The following is a 14,924-nucleotide window of genomic DNA, read 5'->3' on the forward strand; positions in this document are numbered from 1 at the left end:
ATGATAACCATTACTTAGCTGTTGTTTGATTCCTTCTATTCTTTGGTAAGAATGTTTGTTTTTGTCTGTTTGTATTACTTTGTTCAAGAGCATGAGATTCTCAGGCATTTTTTATTATTATTTCAATTTCATTGTCTTTTTTAAATTATGTTTGAACTATAAATTCATTTTTAACACTCTTCTCATCGGTCTAATCTTTTATAATGATTTTCATCTCTCTTTTTAATCATTTCTATTATCTTTTTCCAGCTTGCATTTCTTCTTTGTACTTCTATCTCACTTTAAGCTGCTTCGTTAAACTGCTAAACAATAAACTGTCCACTATCATGTTCTTCCCACTGTCCAGCGACTTTCCAAGTTGTCGCCTAGCCCCTAGCTCCTTGATCGTGAAACTTCCTCCTCCGTCCAGACCAGACACGGAGTCAGCACACAACCTCTGCAGTAGCTGAAAGAGAAAGCTGGAAGGAAAACTTCATCAGACAAGTAAAACGAAACTACACTTTTCATCCGGGATTACAACTATTGTAGCAGCACCGCTTCCCTCACGACGGTCACGACTTTGGGAATGTATTGTCCCACACTTCCACCCAGTTCGCTTGTATGGCGTCTTAAGCGCAGGAAGAGCCGTCACCCACTCCGTAGTTTACTCCGTACCTCGCATTTGTAGCTCGGGTTTGTATCCTTTCCTCCCGACCACTGCCCCCATGTACTGCGATGATTTATTGGACTCCTACTCATCGCACGGGGAAACTCCTTACCGATTGTCAAATGTCGGCTGAAGTGGAAGTGCGCTTCATCGCTGTCGGACAATCAGGGGGTTGGAATCGGGTTTTGTGATGTACAAAATGATATATCCTTCACATTCCTGTCGCCTGCTACTTCCGTCGCATTGCATTGTCGACGTAAGGGCTTTAATCTTCAGTCAATTGCTGAGCTGGGAGCTTGACATTGCTGGTGACGAGGGAGACATGATTTTGCATACATGTCACCCCTATTGTCAAGCTGGTATGGTATTGCCAATCACATTTCGTTGCTTTACGAAGTTATGGTTGATTGGGTATACTCGTAGAGAATTTGTATGGACGATATATGTTTCCGAGACAAACACAAAACATATCATACAGATGATTATAAACCTAAGTTAGACCAATTCATTCATCATGCTTGGTATGTTATAATCTAGCATAACGAAAGCCTTGCCTAAGTAATGACCGGTCATCAGATTCACTCCATAAAACCATACAGCAGTTCCTTCGCCCTGTTTCAATAAAAGGCTTCCACTTGCGACCCTTTCTGCGATGATAAATAGACTACATGATTGTGGCGGTAGGCTCGAGATTGAGGTCAGATAAGATGGGTACGAAATTCCTTACATGCAAGCCTGGAGGAATTTGTATTGTTGTCTGATTAAAATTCACTTCGGGTCAGGAGAAAAAGGTCCCTACTCAACGAAAAATCCATTACTGTCAAGTGCAAAAGTGCTCGATTGAGGAAAGCTGAAGAAGATTTGGAAGACAGAGGACTGAAATTTCGGGCACGAAAAAGGTTTTATATCCAACAGTCTTGTTCAACTAATGTTCATGCCTTTTAGTATTCTGTGTACTGCGGATAGTCTACATGTAGGCGCTTTATTTCTTGTTCTAATATCTACAGCAGCTCAGCAGTTCAAATTGCATTCTTTACTAGTTATGTAATTAATTTCATTTACTTGAATTTCATTTCAAAGAAGCAAACCAAAACACTCTCTATTTTGCTGCTTTGTGCAATAAAACATATTGTTTCACACCTTTACAACTTCCCGCTAAACAAAAAACTAAAAACCAAGATTCAATCGCACGCAAACGTGCACCATATGCTGGAGCATCTTCACCACTGCGCTCCATCTGCAGCACAAAGCAAACCCATCTGTGTACCGTAAACCAGTGTTTAGCACCTAGCACAGGGCGAAAATGAAAAACACCCTCAGCAAGAAAAGAGCTTACCGCTGGATGAAACTTTATCATCGTCGATGGGGTTTGGTCCCACACAGGTGCATTCGTGCCCGGTCGGATGCTTCTGCTTTATGAAGCTAAATATCCCCGTTTTCCCCCTGTCTCTCTTTCTCTCTCTCTTTGTGGGGTTAAAATAAAAAGTTGCAATTGCATTCCGTACTCGTGTACCGACTTATGCCTGACCCGGAATGAAGCAGTGAACAAACCTTTGCACAAATTCATTCCACTCCTCTGTGTGGTGTGTTGCTTGTGCTGTGTGCCGCACCAAGACCAAACCACGTAACCTCGGGCCGGTCTGATTCCGTGGCTCCTTTGTGGCCTGTTGCACAGTACGTAGACACAGCGTGCATAAACGAAACACTGCCTTTCCCCCACAAGCGCCCCGCCAGCAGTGAGGAGTAGTGAACTTATCTTCCGGAAAAAGGTGCAACGTTGTTTAGCGAATAACAACATTTGTTTCGGTTCTGAGAAAAAACACAGCAGCAGCAGGAGCACCGAGCAGCATCCCCATGAAGCTTGATGGGTGTGATTTTTTGTATTCACCTTTCCACCTTCCACACTATTATCTTTTAGCCAGCGAAACGGAGGACTGTATGTGTTTTGTCTGTGTTACCGGAAGCAAAGTGGATGGTTTTCTACACTCCCTCGAGCGAGCTTCTGTTTGCGTAAATGGTGCAAAGCGCGGTGAGAAGATGGAAATTGCACATTAAAACTGTTATTTTTCAACATCAAACAAAGGGGCGGGTAAACTCTCTCTCCAAAGGAAGTGAATGTATGCACATTCTCAACACACGAAAAATGCTTCTTTTAATCCGTTTTTGTATCAACCATAATATGGACTGATGTGCCCGTATCGCTCATTACACACAAATGGCTAGCAGTGTGCATATCCATCAGCGCGCCAAAGAGAGCTTTCCGGTAGAGCCAGCATTAGGCTGGCCACACCTGCTACTGCCAGACGGAGTGTTCCCGGAACCATGTCATCCACTGGGACGGATGAGTGTGAGCCGTCGCTTGCAAAGCTAATTACTGCGGCACCAAGTGCGATGCATCCTAGGACCGCATCACGAACATGCCCAATGTAACCGGGCCGGTTACGCTCTTCCCGTTTGAAATTGGACCCAGCAGCCTCCGGCAAGCGGTGACCGGTGACCTGTGCGTTAAGTTTCGTTTTCCAACCCAACAGTACGTCCCGTCCCTGCAAAAGAATAGAGCAATGTGTCTGTGTGGATGTGGGCGAACTGCGGTGCACTTTCAATTACGATCACTCTGGTGGCCGGGGTGCGTTCAGCTGTAACGCCGTTTCTTTCGCCGCTCCGCTCGAAGCGTACGGGGAAAATGCCTCCCCGCGCAGGAGTAAATGACCACTCGACAAGCTGTGAGTTCAGGGTTCAGGGAGAATGGTTTGGGTCGGTTTAGCCGGGCCCAGTGGCTAATGGTGACCACTTATCTACATTCCATTGCCTGCGATTACGATGCAGCTGTGTTTGCCGCTGAAAGCGATAATATTTTATTGCATATTAATTAGATTGAAACCAAGGTAAATAGAGAAAAAGAAACATCTGACACACTGCAGTGAGCTTTAAAGTGAAGATAAATTGTAATTTATTATTTTTATATAATGATATGGACGCTCATGAGGCAGGCCAAGACCGCAAAGCGGTTGTAGCGCCGGATAAGTAAGTAAGTAATAATATGTGCATGGTGCCATGACCAGGATCACACATGGAACATAGCAAAGGTTTTACTAGCAAAGGTTGTACTAGTAATTTATGGTACAATTTAATACATTACATAAAATTTGTTTGTTTATTAGTCGTCTGGATCAACAACAGTCCATCAACAGAAATATTGTATAAAATATGCATTGAAAATAAGAAAAAATCGTAAATTGCATACCTTTAGGCGTTCAGTAAGGTAGCGTTAAGAGGCTTTTATATCTCTACCCTATCACAAAGGGTTACGTTTTTAGAGCTTACCAAATTAATCATCTAAATCATCCATTCAATAATAAACCAAATTCATTCATCACCATCATCCTTGTCAGCTTGGGATCAATCTTTTTAAAATACTCCCTTCAAACCCCCAATGCACTACTTCAGCGCCATTCTCATGCCCCTCTCCAAAGAATGATTTACGATTTACTTAATCAGCATTCAGCCTTCAATTCAAACGTGGCACGTGCACCGGACCAATGACCATCGATAAAAGAAAATTCATTCGCTCGACTTCCGATATCGTCAATTCATTTAATCCATTTCACTGTTCCGCTACCAAAAATGCCCCCAATCCAAGCCCTTTTTTTGACAAATCTGCTCCCAATCCTCGCTGTCAATCGATCATTTCGTCCAATCGCAAATCTCTTGCACTTCCCTTTCCTTTTTTTCTCTTTCTCTGTTCGTTTGCCACGCTTCGATGGCGCTATCATGGAGAATAAATTACCTTCACTTTATCGCCACCGCAAACGCCTGCTCCCATCCATGGCGTGGAACCGTTGGGCGCAACCTTTTGGGCCCGAGCACGTACAAACGTACAGCTCCCCAGGGACCGCGGTCAGTTTCCGCCGCTGTGTGTGTGTGTGCTCCCGAAGCACACCGGCATAAAGCATCGGCGTACCAGTTTGCGACAACATCTTAAATTTTCGCTTACCTTCCCGTTCCGTTCCGGCAGGATACGGCATCGCGGCATTGAGGGGATTTGGGGGGGTTTGAAATTTATCGAGTGCCAACGGTGTTGCGGTGGGTACAAGCGTGCAGAGTAAAGCGCAAGAGTAAACACAGCCCTAAAGGATCGGCGCGGGGCCACTGTTTTCTCACTAAAATACATCAATAACAAACGGATTTTCGTGCAGGTCCGGCTACCAAGCGGTCCCATGTGGTTGTGGCTGTGCTTCACTCGGGCACACGTTTGCACCGGTCCAGCCCACACAGTCGCTCATCGGCAGGCGATTCCTTTTATCGACAGGACGGTAAATAAAGGTGAACTAACGGGGCAAGCAGTTGCGCGCAACGGAAGGGGCAGCAGAAAAGGTGCGCCGGAATATAAATTAGGTTAAACGGAGGTTCCAAACCAACCGTGACCGGTTGTCCTTCGCCCGCTTTATGCGATAAACAATTTTCACTTTCCTTTCGCACAAGTGTGCGGTAAGAGAAAATGGAAAACCTGCTGCCACACGGCTTGAACGTTCCAATGTCACGAACAAGCCAGCAGCCGGTACGGTAGGGTGTGGATAAAAGGCGCACGCTACAAGTGGGAACCGACCGGTAAGTGCCCTTCGAGACACACTGCACACGGAAAACGCAAACACGTGTCCTCTTTTATGGCGCTAAAGCTGCCGCGACATCGGCCTCGCGCTGCCAGTGCAGATTAACCCAATTTCGGCGAAACAGATGAAAGCTTTTACTTCGCCGAACCGATAGGCCCGGTGCCGTAAAAGTCACAGCGTTTGATAAGAAATGGTTCCGCAAAACGATTATGGTTACAGGTTTTGGTGGGTTTGTCGAACAAGTGCGAAGGAAAAGTCCTTCCTTTAAGACGCTTTGGCGTCTGCTTTTTATCTGCTTCTGTGCGAGAACCTTAGCCTTAGTCGAGTAATTCGAATGATGGATAAGATTTGGTTGAGCGGATCCAAATTAAATCAAGCCTGTGGAGCTGATTGCCTCAATACAATGCGAGCGACATTCCAGGGACACTTAAAGCATGGCATAGGAGATGACGGCTCGGTTCATTACACAGAGACGGGGTGATGTGAGTTCATTCGAAATTTGGGTTTTTGTTTTAAGAAAGTGCAAGGTCTAGCTTGAATAAACTGAAATTGAATGCTATGAAACGCCCAAATGTATGCAATGCGTGTACAAAATCTCTTATTGTGTGTCTTATTAGAATTTCATCCAGATTATGCGACTCTTCTTAAATTTCCAGATTACCAAAAAAACTCAAAATAATTTCTTAATAAGATTTTCATCTTCTTCTCTGGCTCAACAACCGATGTCGGTCAAGGCCTGCCTGTACCCACTTGTGGGCTTGGCTTTCAGTTACTAATTGATTCCCCCCCATAGCAGGATAGTCAATCCTACGTATGGCGGCACGGTCTGTTTGGGGATTGAACCCATGACGGGCATGTTGTTAAGTCGTACGAGTTGACGACTGTACTACGAGACCGGCCAATGACATAATAAGATTTTCATACAAGATTTAAAAACAATTACCTAAGGTTGGACACCTGAAGGCGAAATTTTTTTCAGCTTGTCTGGCTCACACAGACTTGTTGTAAAACGTAAACAATCGCGGTTTCATGGAAAAATCCAACAAGCAGCTTCGTCGATCACAACAGCTGTTCATCACCGGCATACCGAGAAACTCGTCTCGATAACATTACTCGATCATTATTGTTCTGGGCGCTGCTTTGCAAAGTATAAAGCATGAAGACATTTTCCTGTGGTGCTGGATAGCGACACGGGATGAAGTGTTACTCAGGAAAACTAGCATCGTTGCCATCCTCTTCGCTTATCAATTCAATTCGCAAACTGAAAACAAAGATTGTCTACAGCTGTACAAAGACGCTACCGAAGTGCTGTAGAAAGTAGTACAAACAGTAAACACACAACGCAACGTAAACAACAGCTCAACCAAAGCGTCTGTTCTCGGTGGCGGGAAACTGTGGCGCTCCCTAAAACTTCACTCGATCGGTTTCGTACATCTTTGTTGTTTCAGCTGTTTTCCATACTGGACAGAGCGCTACTACCAACTGCGAATGGCACTGCCATCATCCTAGACCGACCATAAACACTTGAGCCCCTCGGCGAAACGATCGATTCTACACGCACGTGTACTGCAATCAGCTACGACCAGCACCGGGCATAATGTGAAATAAATCGTACTCCAGTCACGCAACAGCTGGTTTAAATTCTGTCACCTTCGATCGGTTCGGTTTCAGTACCGCGCTACCACGGCCGCCAAGCCATGCTGATCGTCGCCGTGTTTGTGGCCTTCTTTGGCATCTTTTGGATCTACTTTCACTTCCGGCAGCGGTATCTGTTCTGGCTGAATCGCGATGTGCCGTACCTGGAGCCGACGTTCCCGTTTGGGAATATGATAGACATCTTCAATCCCAACATTCACTTTGCGCATCTCATCCAGAAGCTGTACCGACAGCTGAAGGATCGGGGTGACTATGTTGGACTTTTCTTCTTTCGCGATCCCGTGCTGCTTGTGCTGTCGCCCGAGTTCGCCCGGACGGTTATGGTGAAGGACTTTAACTACTTCGTCGATCGCGGTGTGTACAGCAATGAAGAGTTTGATCCACTGTCGGCGAACCTGTTCTTCATGGAGGGTGCCAAATGGCGAAAGCTACGATCGAAGCTAACGCCAACCTTTACCTCCGGCAAGCTGAAGGCCATGTTCCACACCATTGTGGACGTAGCGAACCGGCTGGACCAGCATCTTGGTGAGCGGTGTGTCAGAATGCAGCGGATAGACATTAAAGAGCTGCTAGCGCGCTTCATGACGGACGTGATCGGTTCGTGTGCGTTCGGGATCGAGTGTAACACGCTGGAAAATCCCAACTCCCAGTTTCGACTGATGGGCAAGCGGATGATCAACCTACCGAAGCTGAAATCGCTCAAAGTGTTCTTTGCCATGATGTTCCGCAAGCAGGCCCAAGCACTCGGCATACGCTACAACGACAAAGACGTGGCCGATTTCTTCATGAATGTCGTGCGGGACACCATACGCTATCGGGCCGAGAACGGTGTGCGGCGGGATGACTTCATGCAGCTGCTGATCGACATGATGCAGGAAAATGGTGCCGGTGCTGGTGAATCGCTCACGTTTGAGGAGATTGCTGCCCAGGCGTTTGTGTTCTTTTTCGGTGGTTTTGAAACGTCCACGACCACGCTGACGTTTGCGCTACATTTGCTGGCGCAGCATCCGAAAGCGCAGCGGAAGGCCCGGAAGTGTGTGCGCAGTACACTGGCCAAGCACGGCAATGAGATGACGTACGAAGCGATTAAGGATATGTATTACCTTGAGTGTGTCATACACGGTAAGAGAAGCATCCTCAAATTGGAGGTCTTTTTCATCAGAAATCATGAGTTCTTTTCTTTTTCTGGTCTTTCAGAAACCCTGCGTCTTTACCCCCCAGTGGCTTCCATCCATCGAATGACCTCCCAGCCCTACCAGCTTCCGAATGGAGAAGTCATCCCAGAGGGCGTCGGTGTGATCATCTCCAACCTTGCCTTCCAGCACGACCCAACCCTGTTTCCCGATCCGCTCGTCTTCAAACCGGAACGGTTCGAGGACAAAACGTTCGCCAAAACCAATCCAAGCTATTTGGCTTTCGGCGATGGACCGCGGATGTGTATTGCGATGCGCTTTGGAAAGCTTCAGACGTGTCTTGGGTTGGCAATGTTGCTAAAAAGCTACACATTTAGCCTGGAAGATTGTGACGTGGACCGCCCGTTGCCCATTGATCCGATCAATCTGATGTATGGCCCGGCCGGCCCAGTGTGGTTGAACGTGGAACGTTACGTAGAGGGAAACAAGAGCTCTTGAGGGTGTCTAAAGCATACAGTTGAGTTATTTTAAGGAGTTTTGGGGCATCTTTCACTTTTCTTGATAATAAAAATTATTATTATAATAAACACAAATTTAAAACGTGTCATAAGAAATTTGAAACTCGAACTTCCAACGACTTTCGCAAGCTTTCAAGCAGCGCCCTCTATTTACAAGCTCACACGCAACAAACCCATGACCGAAGCGCCTCCCACTGTGCAAAGCGCGCAAAATCAAAACGTCAAACCGGAACGAACTTTGTTTATCTTTCTCGCATTAGCCGTCCCCGGGGCAAATTACAATCAATCGGGCGTGATTATCTGTGATAAAAATGTGAAACAATCGATTTTTAATGGTTCATTGTACCTGAGACGCACCCTTACACGCCCAGAAATCAGTATTGTCTGTGAAACCGTTTTCGACCCGCTTCAGTCATGTTCGTACAGTTCCTGCTCGTGGTCAGCCTCGGCTGGCTGTGGATTTACCTGCACTTCAAGCAGCGGTACCGGTTCTGGGCCGAGCGGCAGGTGCCGTTCCTGGAGCCATCGTTTCCGGCCGGCAATGTGCCCGACACCCTCAAGCCAACCATCCACTTTGCGTACATCATCGAGAAGCTGTACAAGAGGCTGAAATCGAAGGGGGATTATGTTGGCATTTACTTCTTCCGCGATCCGGTACTGCTCGTCCTATCGCCCGAGTTTGCCCGGACGGTGCTGGTGAAGGATTTTAACTACTTCGTCGATCGGGGTGTGTACAGCAACGAGGAGGTGGACCCACTGTCGGCGAACCTGTTCTTCCTGGAGGGCAATCGATGGAGAAAGCTAAGATCGAAGCTTGCGCCAACCTTTACCTCGGGCAAGCTGAAGGCCATGTTCCACACGATAGTGGACGTGGGTAACCGGTTGGACCAGCATCTGGCGGAAAAATGCCAGCAAGTGAAGCGGATCGACGTCCGACAGCTGATGGCATGCTTCCTGACCGACGTGATCGGTTCGTGTGCGTTCGGGATCGATTGTAATAGTCTGGAAAACCCCAACTCACAGTTCCGTGTGATGGGCAAGCGGATGATAAACCTACCTAAATTAAAAGCCCTCAAAGTGTTCTTCGCCATGATGTTCCGCAAGCAGGCGAGAGCACTCGGCATACGGTTCAACGATGAAGACGTTTCGGACTTCTTCATGAACGTGGTGCGCGACACAATCCGCTACAGGGAGGAGCACAGTGAGCGGAGGGACGATTTTATGCAGCTGCTGATCGACATGATGAAACAGGACGGCGCGGCTGAGGAAGATCCGCTCAAGTTTGAGGAGGTCGCCGCGCAGGCGTTTGTGTTTTTCTTTGCCGGGTTTGAAACGTCCGCCACCACGCTGACCTTTGTGCTGCATTTGCTCGCCAAACATCCGGAAGTGCAGCTAGAGGGACGGGAATGTGTTCGAGATGTGTTGGCGAAACATGATAACAAACTGTCGTACGATGCGGTCATGGAGATGGAGTACCTCGGGTGGATTGTGAATGGTATGACGTTTACTTTTGAACAGAAATGAGCTTATTTTACATTATTTTCCCGTTTTACTGGTTGTAGAAACGCTCCGTCTGTATCCACCGGTCGCAACGCTGCACCGAATCACCACCCAACCCTACCAACTCCCTAACGGTGCCATCCTCCCGGAAGGTGTTGGTGTGATCCTGCCCAACCTAGCCTTCCACTACGACCCAGACTACTTTCCCGATCCGTACGATTTCAAGCCGGAACGTTTTGCGGTAAAGAACGATTTCAAGAACAACTTTAGCTATTTACCCTTCGGCGAGGGGCCACGGATATGTATCGGGATGCGCTTCGGGCTGCTGCAGACACGGCTCGGACTGGCGATGCTGTTGCGCAACTACCACTTCACCATTGACCCGTCGGACGCGGCCCGTCCGTTGCGCATCGATCCGATCAATTTGACGCACGGACCGGAGGGGCAAGTGTGGCTGAACGTTGAACGTATCGCATAAAAATGTTCCTCTACCTACAGACTACCTCAGCGGAAAGCGGTCTAACCGTTTAACCAATGGAAATAAAACGCGCTTAAGCGGCAACCACTCGGTTGAGCTTTTTCACCTTCAACCATAGATCGCCCTGCGGCTTAATTACGGTGTGTGCGTTCGATAGCGCCCCTGGTGTGGATTTGGCACACGTAGCGAACTCGTAGCTGCTCAACAGAACTGCCAACATGGTGCGCAGCTGTAGCTTGCCCTGCCGATAACCAATGCAAATTTTAGGACCCGCGCCAAAGGGAAGAAAGGTGTAGGGTGCGCGCTGCCTGCAACCTTCCGGCGTGAAGCGATCCGGATCGAAACGTTCCGGTTCGGGGTAGTGCTGCGGATCGTAATGGATGGCGTACACCGGTACGATGATGTTCAGCCCTTTTGGTAGCACGATGCCAGTCGAGTCGGGCACGGGATAGTCCTCCGTAACGACACGGATCAGATTAATCGCCAGTGGGTGCTTGCGGAGCGTTTCTGCAAAGAAAGAGAGTAGTTAATGTTGAATAATTTTTAAACGAAATTGCAAACGCTCACCATTGATACACTGATCGAGGTAGGACATCTGGGCAATTGCTTCGTACGTGATGCCTCCATGCTTCTCCAGCGCCTCACAAACGCACGCCCTTGCACGCTGCTGCAACTCGGGACGTTGAGCCAGCTCGTGCAAGCAGTAGAAGGTGGTTACAGCATTCGTTTCGTAAGCAGCGACAAACAGAAACACTTGTGCGGCTATTTCCGACAGCGTTAGGGAGCTTTTCCCATCAAAGCCGGGCGCTTTAAGAAGCTGATCAATTAGATCCACTCTTCTGCTTGCTTCAGGCCGGTGCTCGTGCAGCTTGCTGTTGATGGCTTCTGCTGCAACGCGCTCCACCGTTTCCGTTAGCTCCCGTGAGCACACCTTCAGACGCAACTTTCTCGCCACAGAACGGTATGACGTCATTAGGAACAGCTTCCACACACTGGGCAGTAGGAACCCTCCACGCATAACTGCCTCATGCAGACCACCTTCCGGTGCGAGCAGATTGTTCCCTTCGCGGCCGAGCAGAAACCGCATCGCAATGTCCGTGTTGTGGCGTTCCAGCACCCCCTTCAGCTCTATCATTTCACCTTCCGCGGCCAACTTAGCGTCCAGGTACGCCTGAAACTGATCGATCATTTGTACCATTTCGGGCAGGAACGCTCGCAAGCGACCGGTGGAAAAGATTGGACTCGATGCGTGACGCAAAACGCTCCACCGTTCACTGCCACTGTTCAGCATGTGGCCGGACAGTGGATCGTGCTGCCGGTTGATGTAGCCCCCGCGGTCGTAAAAGTGGCGAAAGTCACGCACCAGCACGTTTCGGATCATTTCCGGATCGGTGATCATGGCGACGGGTTCGGTAAATTGGAAGATTCCACCGAACGGGTGCTTTCCTTTTAATTCTCGGTAGAGGTCCAGCATCAGGTGGGACGCGTGCTGGATGTTACCGAGTGGAAAGCGTGCCGGGACGAACGGTACACCCCGTTCGGACCAGAAGGAGTATTTTTTTCGGATGTGGATGACACACAGAACGAAACAGAGGGATAACACAGCGGAGAGAAGCCACGCGACGATTAACATGTTGGTGCGAGAGCGAATGATCCGGTTCGGTTGAATGACTGACTGAGAATGGCACGCAAATCGTGATCGTGATCGTGCCCGGCCATATCTGTGCAACCTTGTTTCACAACCTTAACACAGTTCTACGCAAACTATGCAACTACAGCAGCATTGCTCGAGATCAAGGCCAGCGCTCGCCTGATTAACATCTGTATTACATCTTGTTACGCATGTCTTTTTAGAATAACATAAAAAAGATTCAAGTTTATTCGATTAAAATGCATACAACAAACACCACTCACTCTTTCAGCTTCTCCACCTTCAGCCACAGTCCACCCTCGGGCGTTAGCACCGCATGGCGGGAAGAAATCACCAACGGCACATTGGTTTTCGAGCAGCGCGCGAAGCTAAAGTGCATCAGCAGCACCGCCAGTCCGACCCGTGCCTCCAGCATCCCGAACCGGGCCGCTATACAAATCCGTGGCCCCTCCCCGAACGGTATGAAGCTGTACGGTTTGCGCGATTCGCACGCTTCCGGCGCAAACCGGTCCGGATCGTACCGTTCCGGGTCGGGATAGTTGTCCGCATCGTGATGGATCGCATACACCGGGATCATAACGTTCATACCCTTCGGGAAGGTAACGTCCGTGCCGGGGACGCGATAGTCTTGGCTAACCTGCCGGATAAGATTCGCCCCCGGGGGGTACTTGCGAAGTGATTCTAAGGAAGGAAGAGAAAAGATTCCCCTTTTTAGTGAGTGTTTTGTGAAGCTTATTAAGCTGTTTTAACCTTACCATTAATGCACTGATCGATGTACGGCATGTCCATGAGTGCTTCGTACGTCAGTCCGCCGTGCTTTTTGACCGCTTCCACCACACACTCCCTTGCCCGCTGCTGTATCGCCTCATTCAGCGCCAGCTCGTACAAGCAGTACGACATCGTCGTGGAGGACGTCTCAAACCCGCCGAGGAAAAACACGAACGCCTGCGCCACGATCTCGTTCAGGCTGAGCTTTCCGACCTCCTCCCCGGACCCGTCCAGCTGGCCACTGTTCTTCAGCTGCATCAACAGGTTCATGAAATCATTTCGCACGATGTTGTTCTGCTCCCGGTACTCGATCGTTTCCCGCACCACCTTAAAGAAGAACTGCGAAACGTCCTCCGCCGTTCCCTTGATGTGTATCCTTCGCGAAAAGTCCTTAAACGTGGCCATGAAGAAAAACTTCAATATGCGACCCCGCGGCACCTCGAACACCTTCCTTCCCATGCGCAGAAACTCCGCATTCGGGTCGTTCAAGCTGTTACACTCGATCCCGAACGCGCACGTCCCGATCACGTCCGTCGTGAAGCGGGCCAGCAGCTCCTTCATCTCCACCTCACCGTCACTGTGCGCGATGCAGCGCTCCAAGCATTCCCGAAACTGTCCCCCAACGGACACGATCGTGGGACACATCATCTTCATCTTGCCGGACGAGAAGGTCGGTATAAGCTTCTTCCTCAAGTTGGTCCACTTCGTGCCCTCGATGTTGAACAGATGGCCCGAAATCGGATCGTCCTTCTCGTTGTAGTACACGCCCCGATCGTGAAAGTGGGCAAAGTCACGCACCAGCACATTCTTCACAAAGTCCAGCTCAAGGGCCAGCGCGACCGGATTGGTGAAGAAGTAGATGCCACCGAACGGACGGCCGGATGGCTTCATTTCGTTGTAAAACTTTGTCATCAGCTGGGAGGAATGCATCCGCCGGCCGATGCCCTGGATGTTGCCGAACGGGAACCGTGGCTTCACGTACGGTACGCCCCGGTCCGCCCAGAACGTGTACTTCCGGCGGACGTACCAGATCGCGGCCGTGACGGCCAACAGCAGCAGATAGAGCAGCATCTTGCACTGGACTGGTTGAGATGGATGCTGCTGCGTAATCACGTCAAGAGTTGCTGCAAGATGTCACATGAGTCAATTATGCAGCCCGTAAATTACACTTATCTTTTCCCTTTATCCCTTTTCCTTTGTGTGTTGTGCGTTGTGTTCGCTTGTTTTTTTTTCTATACACCACGGTTTACATTGACGCTTCACCCGCGCGCGAGACTGTTCGAGATGCGACTGTTCTGATTTTTTCCCCCTGTATCTGCTCTACTCTCGTCAGCTGGTGTGCGTAGTGTTTACGGTGGTAGAACGAGAGCGAACTACACTCACACAAGCGCACAGCCGGCCCTTTGCTTACGTACAGACACTCACACACTGGTAGCAAGCGTGTTTTGTTTTGATGCTACACGGTTGAGCAGGCAGTAGTAGTGGTGTGGTGGTGGTACTGTTATTCACACGGTCGGTCAAGGACGTTCTCGTACAGGGTGCCTCACATCCATCACAAGGTGTATATTTTAAATATGTTTTTTTTTAAATGTTTTTTAATTCAAATTTCATGGGCTAGTTAATGCTGGTAAATAGTTCTTTACACCAATTAAGGCTTCATTTGAAATTATGTGTAAATTTATGATAATAAATATTTGCCGGCCCCTGGTAAAGGCACAAGCTCGCGCGACTTAACCACACGCCCGTCATGGGTTCAAGTCCTGTATGCAGCAAGTCTGTTACATGTAGAGCAAATGTATCTTTTTTCCTTGTCATGTTAACATAAGCCACCACAATTAGGGCTTATCTAAATAAAAAAAAACACTTAATCAGGCTACAAAATAATGAGAAGAATGGCCTTTGGGCTGAAAATAATAGGAAAAGTCCATTTATTAAATGAATTCTATTTTTTTTTAATCTTTAGT

The 14,924-nt window shown here is 48.5% G+C and overlaps 4 protein-coding genes across 4 annotated transcripts; 2 read left to right on the forward strand and 2 right to left on the reverse strand.

Moving 5' to 3' along the window:
* Nucleotides 1–982: 982 nt before the first annotated feature.
* LOC120905052 (probable cytochrome P450 6a17) lies at nt 983–8,638 on the forward strand. The gene is made up of 3 exons (XM_040315704.1): nt 983–1,057; nt 6,897–8,034; nt 8,110–8,638. The coding sequence occupies exons 1-3, from the start codon at nt 983–985 to the stop codon at nt 8,541–8,543; spliced, it is 1,647 nt and encodes a 548-aa protein (XP_040171638.1). The 3' UTR covers nt 8,544–8,638.
* A 171-nt stretch (nt 8,639–8,809) lies between these two features.
* Nucleotides 8,810–10,653, forward strand: LOC120904663 (cytochrome P450 6A1-like). The gene is made up of 2 exons (XM_040314846.1): nt 8,810–10,058; nt 10,126–10,653. The coding sequence occupies exons 1-2, from the start codon at nt 8,978–8,980 to the stop codon at nt 10,539–10,541; spliced, it is 1,497 nt and encodes a 498-aa protein (XP_040170780.1). The 5' UTR covers nt 8,810–8,977; the 3' UTR covers nt 10,542–10,653.
* Nucleotides 10,591–12,291, reverse strand: LOC120904662 (probable cytochrome P450 6a14). Its single transcript, XM_040314845.1, has 2 exons — nt 11,109–12,291; nt 10,591–11,048 (listed from the first exon to the last, which is right to left on the reverse strand). The coding sequence occupies exons 1-2, from the start codon at nt 12,172–12,174 to the stop codon at nt 10,615–10,617; spliced, it is 1,500 nt and encodes a 499-aa protein (XP_040170779.1). The 5' UTR covers nt 12,175–12,291; the 3' UTR covers nt 10,591–10,614.
* A 93-nt stretch (nt 12,292–12,384) lies between these two features.
* Nucleotides 12,385–14,334, reverse strand: LOC120904659 (cytochrome P450 6A1-like). The gene is made up of 2 exons (XM_040314841.1): nt 12,948–14,334; nt 12,385–12,873 (listed from the first exon to the last, which is right to left on the reverse strand). The coding sequence occupies exons 1-2, from the start codon at nt 14,029–14,031 to the stop codon at nt 12,452–12,454; spliced, it is 1,506 nt and encodes a 501-aa protein (XP_040170775.1). The 5' UTR covers nt 14,032–14,334; the 3' UTR covers nt 12,385–12,451.
* Between the last annotated feature and the right edge of the window lie 590 nt (nt 14,335–14,924).

This window comes from Anopheles arabiensis, chromosome 3 (assembly GCF_016920715.1).
Source record: "Anopheles arabiensis isolate DONGOLA chromosome 3, AaraD3, whole genome shotgun sequence".
NCBI classification, from domain to species: domain Eukaryota; kingdom Metazoa; phylum Arthropoda; class Insecta; order Diptera; family Culicidae; genus Anopheles; species Anopheles arabiensis.